This window comes from Hirundo rustica, chromosome 7 (genome assembly GCF_015227805.2).
Source record: "Hirundo rustica isolate bHirRus1 chromosome 7, bHirRus1.pri.v3, whole genome shotgun sequence".
In the NCBI taxonomy this organism is placed as follows: domain Eukaryota; kingdom Metazoa; phylum Chordata; class Aves; order Passeriformes; family Hirundinidae; genus Hirundo; species Hirundo rustica.
The window spans coordinates 31,833,141-31,842,953 of NC_053456.1; the positions used below are offsets into that span (position 1 = coordinate 31,833,141).

A 9,813-nucleotide genomic window follows, 5' to 3' on the forward strand; every position below is an offset into this window, starting at 1 on the left:
TAATCTCCCCATCGCACGCAAAGCCATCTGCCTAAAAAAAATATATATATATACACACACATACACACACACCCCCCCAAACCAAAATAAACTCCCTTTTCCCTGAATTCTGGAATGAGAAATGAGAACCAGTTTGAGGTCTATAACAACAGGGCCAGGTTTTGCTTGTTCATACTGGGATTACAAAAGGTACAGGGACTACCCACGCTTGAAAACAACCACCTATTTTAAAACATTGGTTCAAGTCTAATTAAATGTCTCAACGTGGTAAAAAACAACAACAACAAAAAAAAACCCCAACAACATGAAGATGCTGTATGTCACTCTGTGTAAAGTGACAGTCTGCACTGACACAGCTGCTTTTTCTGCAGGAGCATGATGTTCATTCAGTACATGTCAGACTTTCCACAGAGCTGATACAGATAACTATCACTTATTCAATTAGTGGTCTCTGCTCTATTTATAGCACAATATCAGCATTATAAAGAGAATAATAATGCCCCACATCAGGATATCCCAAGTCTCATGAACATTAAAGAACCTAACTTGCAGCTCCTATAAAGAACACACCTCAATAAAGATAAAGAAAAAGGAACATGGAAAACAAGACCAGACTTGCCTGGATCAGAGCCAGGACTATAATTCACTGAATTCTGTGCTCAAGCCTGCTGACCTCAGTGATGAATACCTGAAGCTCCCAGCAGCTTCTCTTCATTTGCTCCTGCACACAAGAGCCCAGATTTCCAAACTGCCACATGGAAAATGCAAAAAAATCATTATAAATAAGGAGGAAGCAAGGCAGGTTCCCTGTTCTAGCGATCACCACCCTAACCAGAGATGCCTGTCTCTCTCGCTCTCCAATGTTTTTATTTTCTTCTTTAATTTGTAAGAATGGCTGTATCTGTGAGATGAGATGAGCCAGAATAACTCCATGAACTGTGTCCCTCTTGTATGTATTTTCTGCCTTGTTATAGAATTCACTTATTTCTCTTGGCACTGGTAAGCTTGCTGTTGTCTTCAGCAGGAAAGGAAGATATGAACAAGAAACCCTTCTCAGTCACGATGTGCCACTACCTATTCAACGCTGCACTTCCATGTCAGCACGGAGCGTGCACCCCAGACACCTCACACAGCTGTGCTGACTTGGGCATCTCTCCTCAGCCAGCACAATTACAGCGGCAGGAGCCGGTTAATCCGGGAGGGAATTGATCTGTAAAACGGTGTAATGAGCTTCGACAGAACAGGGCCATCGATACAGGGGTGAACGTCAGATGACAGCAGGCTGTGAACTCCGGCCCAGGCTCTGCACCTTCCCGAGCCAGGGAGGATAAGCCTCCTTTGCCGTTGCAGCACTGGGGTCACAAACGCCATGCACAACCCCAAATTCAGCCAGACTCGTCCTCGCTTGCAGAAGCCATTGCCTGCCTGGCAGTCCCCAGCACAGGAAGAGTGGCCTCTTCAGAGCGCTGCCCTGAGGAATTGCTCTGCCGCCTGCCTTTCTGCTGGAAAGGCAACAGCCATTTCTCCTGCCTACCTGTCAGCTGTAAACCATCAAATGGTAAAAAGACATTAGTATCCATTAAATATACATCTGGAGTCACGTTCTCCTAAAAAATGTCAAAGCAAAAAATTGCTTACATGCTTTACTGAAAAACCACACACAAAAAACCCAAAGGTGCTTAGCAGCTTCTTCAGAATAATAAAAGTTTCAGAGCAGTGGTTAGCTTATCTTTTTCAAAGTCTACCATTGGCTTTTTTCAGTTTTTATAAAGGAAAAAAATAATTAAGATTATTTAGACATCCAGACAACAAGTGAAATAAATCTTTAACTATATTTAAGCCTAACATAAACAAACGCTGATAACCAACTCAAATGATAATTTTTAACATTCATGAAAGCTGTGGACTAGAAGACACTTTCTGGACTCTCATATCTCAGAACCTGTGATATCAAATGAGCAAATAAAAGAAAGCAGCAAGAGCTGGGCATGTGGGTCTGCAAAAACAACAGCAAGCCAAGAGAACAGGCATCAAAATGTTAGATACCAACAAAGACCTTGGCCAGGGCTGAAGGAGATAAGGTAACAGAGCCTCTTGAAAAGAAATCAATACCTGAAACCAAAGAGGATCATTGAATTAGAAAAACTGTCCTTTTTTTTTTTTTTTTGCCACTCAATTTTTAATGAGCAAAATGTTCACTGCCCAAGTCAGAAATGCTGCCAATGCCTTTTAAGTGGTGTTTGCTGGTGATTAATGGTTTATTCTGCTAAAAGTATGATAAGAAGCAAACTAATGAAAAATCATCAGTGAACATGAGAAAAACAAGATCCAAGATGTTCATCAAATGCCCTTCTTCAAAATGCTACAGTTTTAATGTTTGGAAAATGATAAAAAACACAAACCCAAACCTGCACAAAAAAGACCTGAAGAGCAAATCAAGGCATTCTAAGAGCATATAAAGAAAAAATTAAGACTGTTCATTTTCTACGAAATCTAGTTACTTGTCCTACATTTTAAAGAAGTTGCAAGCAAATACTGCAATTTAATATCTTTGGTTATATTTCCTAATTACCAAATATACTTCAGCAGCTTTGTAAATTGGCTTCAATTCAGGAAAATATTAACCATCTGCCTAAAACTAAGTACATTTTATACCTTCCTGAAGTCAACTGGAAACAGAAGTATGCTTATATGCTAAAAATGAAACATATGCTCCACTGATATGCCGAAATGGAGCCTTGGTGTTAAAATATCTTAATTCATGTTTGAAACCATCTTGAAATTCTTTGGTCAAAGGCAGTATGTCAAGAAAAACACTGGGTTTATCCTCATTTGAGCCACTAAACTTCAGACTATATACATGTATTTTTTTTAAACCGGATGACAGTACAGGAGACCTCATCACTTGCTCTGGTTCTGCAAAGAGGAACCCTCAAATATTTCATTTTGAAGCTGAAATAAGCACATTATTTTCATGGCCTTGGATAAGCATCTGCAGAGGGAATGCAAAAACTAACGAGCTCAGCAGCCCCCATCACTCATTTGACAGGCTCAAGATGCTCGCACACGTATCAGCTGGTTTATTTTTAAAGTGATACAAAAATGCACAGAAATAAATACACGTCTATGATGCATATATATATATATATATATATACACATATATATTTATATTCCGCGGACGCTCGGCTGTCTCCCTGAGGCGATTGCTGCCAGCCAGCAGGGATCCCTGGAGCCCCGCTAGCCAAGGCCAGGCTCCGGTGGCCCGAGGGCGCAGCCCGTGCAGGTCCATGCCCGCTCCCCGGGGCGCTCCCGGCCGCATCCACACCCGCGGGCTCCAGACATGGATCCCGCTCCGGCCGAACCGCATTTGAGCCACTAAACCGCTCATTTCGGGCTCCGGGACCACCGCCCGCCCCCCGCACGGCGCAAACAACCGGGGCTCCCCGGGCGAGCGCAGCCCGGGGGGGAGCGCAGCCATCCCGCAGGGAAGCCAGGTGGCCGCAGGGAGAGGTCGGTACCTGATGCCGCGGCGGGGGCGGCCCCGGGCAGCGCCGCTCGCTGCTGCTGCGGGCGGGTGGCGGCGGCGGCGGGCGGCCGCCCCATCATCAGCATCAGCAGCAGCGCGGCCGCCAGCCCCGGCAGCGGCGAGGAGAGGCGCCCGCAGGTGCCCGGCATGGCGAGCAGCCCGAGGGCAGCGGAGGCATATTGCGGGAGGCCGGCGCAGCGCTCCGCACCCGCGGCCCCGGCGGCGGCTCTGCGGCGGCGGCGGCCGCCCGCCCACAGACGTGCCGGGGCGGGGCCGGGCCGGGGCGGGGCGGAGCGGGCCACCGCCCCCAGGGGCCGGGGACGGCGTCCCTCAGAGCCGGCCCCGCTCGCGGCGCCCCCCGCGCTCGCTGGCGGCAGTGCCGGGGCGCCTCTAGGGGCCGTGCCGCCCGGGGCAGGCCGCCGCCGGATCAGTGAACCTCGCACTCACATAACCGCAGAGTGGACTGGGCTGGGAAGGACCTTCGAGGTGACCCAGTCCAGCCTGTGACCCAACAACACCGTGTGAACCAAACCGTGGCCCTGAGTGTCTTTCCTTGAGCACCTGCAGGGACGGTGAATCCGCCACCTCGCCGGGCAGCCCGTTCCAGAGTGTAATCACCCTTTCTGTGGAGAAACTCTGCCTTAACATCCATCCTGAACCTCCCCTGGCACAGCTTAAAGCTGTGTTCTCCAGTCCTGTCACCGATTGCCTGGGAGCAGAGCCTGACCCCCATCTGGCTGCTCCTTCCCTTCAGGGAGTTGCAGAGAGCCTTTAAGGTCTCGCTGGGCCGCCATTTCTCCACAATAGACGCTCCAGCTCCCTCAGCTGCTCCTCACCACGCTTGTGCTCCCGACCCTTCCCCCGGCTCTGCTGCCCTTCTCTGGCCTCACGAACACACGTACACGCATTCCAGTTTTACTTATGTGCATCCTTAATTCTAAAAGAAATAAAATAAAATACGTTCAGAAGAGCCAAAAATTTTTATTCTCTATGTATTGTTGATCAGTGCAATGTTGGATATCAGGAACTGCTAATAGGAGTAAACACGTAGGTAAGGCAGAGAGTTGACCGTGTGTAGGATCGAGGCTTTAGGAGATAGCGATGTCATTTTAAAGAATGTTACAGTGACTGGAGCACACACCTGATGAGGAGGAGCTGAGGGAGCTGGGTGTATCGGGGTTTTTCCATTACTCTACAGCCCAGGGTGGGGTAATGAAAAAACCGTGCAGTTGCTCACAGCAGATAAGACCAGAAAAAACCCCAAAACCTGAGGAAATGCAGCACATCCAGACAAAATAAACTGACCCAGAGCAGGCAGGCACCTGCATGCCCGAGAGCTGGGCACACACTGGGATTACCCCGCAGGGATCGCACACTGGTGTGGGTCAGCATTCCCGCGCCATGATTTCAGTGAGGCCCACGTCCCACTCACTGTAAAAATGGGCTAATACTGGATTTTCAGTGCATGTTTAAATAGTATAAACCTCTTGGGAAAGTAGAAAATAGAATAATAGAAACTTCTTTGGGAAGTATAAAATTACTTGAAATGCCTTTTAACAAAACAAAGATCAGTCAAAAAGAAGGTTTGTTTTAGGCAGTATAACATACTAGTCCAAATCCTGTCATTTTCAGATCACAGAAAATTTCTTCCCTGAAGGACAAACAGAGTCATAAACTATAGTGGGGTATAAATTTGCCCATACTGAAAGGAAGAACTGACAGGTTACTGTGCATATCTTCAATTTTTATATTTCTTATAAAATCTAAAGAAAAATCTAATATGTTTTTCCTCATGCCTCCATGTCATTCTATAGTACAATGTAATTAATCCACTGCCACTAACAATGACTTGAAATAGATTTGGGATTGACATAGAAAATACAATTTGCTTTCAATGCAGTCGCTGGTAGTTCATTGGCACCCTTTTGGAACAGTCACTGCTTGCAGGGTAATGCTGCAGTGGGAAATGCACATTCGCCTTAGCAGGTACTTCTCAATACTATTCTTTACTGTCCTTTTTCTTCATCAGCACCAAAAAAACCCTTTGCCATGAAAACCTGATTTCATTTGACAGGACCTTTCTTGAAAGAAAGCAAAGGACCACAAAAACCATATAGATAAAACAATAATTTATTTGATGTGAAACTTCTCCAGAGGCTCGTAAAGAAAAAAAAAACCCTCTTTTTAGTTTAGCAGACATGCTCAGTGCCTATTTGCTTAACTAACATCCTCTCACCCAGCTTCCCGTTTAAACCTTTTATGTAGGCACTGTGAAGGGAAAGTGGCTGTTCCTGCAGAGCCACTCTTAGGGCTGAATTAATTTCGGATTCCCTGCAACCGTGTGTGGTCCCAGGTGGAAGAAAGGGGCCTACAGAAAAGTTGCTGCTTGCTGTGAGCTTCCTTTGTTCAGGAATTTGTCTGGTGACTGAGGGTGTGGCATCGAGAAAGGGTGGATCACAAATTCATTTCCAAATGTTTGCAGACGTGAGCTTTTAACGGGATATAAATTATTTGGAGAGGAATAGTTGAACCAACTTGGCAGCTGGAACATTTTAAATTAATGTTGATGATATGAATATGCACAATTATTTATTAATAAAGTTTTTGGGGGAAAATATCTGTTAAATGTGTGATAAAAGCTCTCTTGAAAATGGTTTCATAAGGGGAATAATGTGGAAATTAATTGTCTCTACTACATTTAGAAAAATTAGGGTACACAATAACATTCATTTCGGCAAAAACATAATCGCAATCAGGATTGTCTTCTTAAACAAATTTTCTTTGAAGAAATGAAGGTTTGTAATAATTTATTTCAACTACCTGAGTATTTTCTTGAGGAATTGTGTCCAGCAGTAACTCCTGCAGTCTTTAAAGGTTGCTACACACTCTTCCAGGTGTAAGCAAATGACAACCACTGTCATGAACCACTGAACCATCTGCTGTTCTGCCAGGGCTGAAAATGTGTGCACAAATTACACAGAAAAGTCAATCTTTATGGACTCTGCAAAACTCTCAAAAGCAGCATGAGACAGGCCTGGTCTGCACAGGAAATTACAAACACTAGGAATGATGCATTTTACTGGCAATAGCCTTCTGCTTCTCACATTTTCAAAGTCTGTTTTTGCTTCTATGTCTTAGCATGTCCAGTATATTTGTCAAGAGGAGTAATAATTCAGCACCAAACTTTCAGAAGGTTTATCAGGAAGATGCAGTAGAACAGATTGATTGTGAAATACCTTGTGAGAAGATGGGCAGCTGACAGCACTAATCCTAATTCTTTACGTATATCAGACAATATATTGAGGAGAAGTTCCTATAAATATTTGTTCAAAGTATTTCCAAATGTTCACCATGTTCTTGAGGATACCTGAACTGGCAATTTAAAAATATTAATGTACTAATATGCTGTTGGGGGTTAGGTTTGTTCCTTTTTGTCTTAAAGAATTTTTCCCCAAAAATTACTAGGAAACAAAGTGCTGGTGTTTAGATGGTGCTTGACCCACACTAAAGACAAGGCCGGGAGGGAGAAGATCACACAAAGTTTGCGGGAAGGAAAAGGACAGGCCTGGGGGAGCTGAGGGTTCTTCCTGCTCTCGGCATTGGAGAGGACGATCGGGCTGCTGCTTGCTGCAGGAGGAGTCCACTGTCAACAGAAAGTCCGGTCCTGGGAATTCTACCATTGTCCATCATCTTCTCGGGTGCACAGGAATTCGGAGCCCTCTTTGCCTGCCCTGCTGGAGCTGGGCCAGCCCTGTCCTGTCGTCACGGCTTCTTCAGCACTGCTCACTTTGCCGGGACATTCCCCCTGCCTACCGGGACATTCCCCCTTGCCTGCTGGGAACACCCCAATGTTCCAGCCACCACCCCTGGTGTCTCCACTGTTCCAGCTTGGTGCTCTCAGGGGCCCAAGGGATCAGACTGCCCCAGACTTTCTGAATCAAAGGCCCTCGAGGTTTCTGGTTCTGTTTATTATTATTGCTGTAGTTTTTGTTGTTTGTTTGTCTTGTTATACTCACTAGTAAAGAACTGCTACTCCTTTCCCCTTGGCTCTGCTTGAAAAGCCTCTTTAACCTCCTAAATTATAATAACTTGGAGGGAATGGATTGGAATTCCCCATTTCTAGAGAGGCCCTGCCCTTCCCTAGCAGATACGTCTCTTTCAAACGAAGACACGAACACAAAGAGGGTCATGCTGACCACCTCTCTGTCTTCATTCCTCAGTAGCTCCATAAGGTTTGCAGACAGGCTGCACATTTTTTTGGCCTGTGTGGAACACAAGGCTGTGATGTGAATCCATGAACAACTGCTAACCACCAACACCGCTGCAGTGGTGCAACCCCACGCTGCTGCTGCAGGGCCCAGAGGCCAAAGGCCTGTCCCAGGGCACCCAGGCAGCTGAAGAGCGATGCGGGAGAACTGGGAGCAGCTGCCACAGCTGCCAAAGCCCAGCCAAGCCCAAGGGGCAGCTTTCCCCAGCCCCACGCTGCCGGCACAGCTTTGGCCGCCGCCTCCTTCTCACCAGCGAGGGCTCGTTGCTGAGCATGACGAGGCCTCTGAGCACCAGGCGACGCATCTCCCTGGACTCGCTCGGCAGGTGCCGCATCATGATCTCCAGGATGCTGTCACCCCATTCACTGAAGTCCAGGCAGTCGAGGACCTGAAAGGCACAGGGCAGTGACAGGGGTGCCCAGCTGGCAGGAGCTCGGATCTGCACAGGGCAGTTCCGCACGGGCACCGACCGTCCCAGGCAGCTGTGGCTACGAGAGGGCAGAGACGTGGGAGGCAGCTCAGCGAGGCAGCGCTGGCCACTGGGCTCACCTCCACAAGGAACGCCACAGCAGGCAGTTCCCAGTCTGAAATGTCTTTGCCGAGCAGGTCCAAGAGGCAGTATACAATGCTTCAGCACCAGCTGGTGGAGACACGGCGCATCTCCCTGGTGGGGGGGAAAAGGCACTATTGCCCCTGAGCCGGGTGGGCACATCTCCTCCCAGGACTGAGTCACAGAGGCCCGGTCTTTTTCTGTGCACCCTGTGGGCATTCTGGGAGGCGACTGTTCCCGGGCACCCTCCTCTCCCAGCCCTTTCCAGCCTGCTCGTCTGGCCCTTGGTGACAAGGCCCTCCCGCCCATGGCCACGGCGACTGTGTGGGGTGTCCTGGGCACAAAGGACAGGGGTGGTGGGGAGAATGAGGTCTCACCTGGCCAGCAGACCCACTGCATAGTGGTGGGTGTCAGCGCAAAGCAGCGTGTCCCACGCACACTTGCGCTCCATTGCTAACACCACACACTCGCTCTGCAGTCGGCAGAGCAGGGTCTTCAGGGTCTGCAATATAAACCTGTGTGCAGAGTAAAGCCCAGGTCGCGCTGGGAGCCCCGGTGCTGGGAGCCCTGGGGGCGCGGGAGGGATGGGGAGTCTGGGAGCACCTGTTGGGGCTGGAGGCAAGGCTGTGTTGCTCCTGGCATCCCTTCCAGAAGCTATCGACCTCCTCTGGCATATCCAGCGTGCTGACGTAAACTTGGACGAGCAGCCGCAGAAAGAGATGGGGAAAATACTCCGACGCTGTGAATGGGCACCCGGTCAGATTGAAGATCCTCCACAGTGTCATGGTTGCCTGCAACAAATAAAACACCCAGAGACAACACCCAGGGCCAAGACCAAGATATCCATGTGGCAGGGCCTGAGTGTGCAAGGGGGAGGCCAGGGGAGACACAGGGGAAGCACCCGGCCTGGTGCCCCTAAACCTTGCCCCTAAGCCAGGTTTCAGCCCCTGCCCCTGAGGCAGAGAGATGCAGTTGCGGGAAGGACAGGGAGCTAGCTGCTCGGGAGGTGGCCTGGTGGCAAGCAAAGATCACTTGCAGAAACTCACGGCCAGGGCAAAGACTCCTGTGCTGTCCCCATCGGAGGTGTACACACTGTCCACGGGCCAGGCGCTCAGCACACCGAGGAGTATCTGCAGAGCCAGCTCCGCAGTCCCCCTTGAGGTCATGATCGTCCTCCACATGGTCGTGGCGGCTCTGCGGGGTCAGAGCTCTGTCTCAGGGGGGCCTCGGCCGCAGCGCCGTGCCCTGGGCAGCCGCAGGGGCCCCGCGCCGGCAGTCAGCCCTGCCCACTGCCCACTGCCCCTGGCCGGCAGCACCCAGCCAGCCCACCTGGGTCCCTTAGGAGCAGGGAGGGAGCATGGCAGCAGGCTCAGGGGCTGACACGCCAGGGCCAGAAAACAGAGGAGCCAGAGGCTCCTGGAACTCTCCGCCTGTCTGGCGGTCACCAGGGACAGGCTCTACAGGGTG

At 49.3% G+C, this 9,813-nt stretch overlaps 1 protein-coding gene across 1 annotated transcript in view; it reads right to left on the bottom strand.

Moving 5' to 3' along the window:
* Positions 1–3,710, bottom strand: part of FAM171B (family with sequence similarity 171 member B) — a 40,323-nt gene extending 36,613 nt beyond the window's left edge. Inside the window, exon 1 of the mRNA XM_040070019.2 lies at positions 3,521–3,710. Within this exon, the coding sequence (XP_039925953.1) occupies positions 3,521–3,677 (157 nt within the window). The 5' untranslated portion in view covers positions 3,678–3,710. The remainder of the gene's footprint in view (positions 1–3,520) is intronic.
* Positions 3,711–9,813: the final 6,103 nt, after the last annotated feature.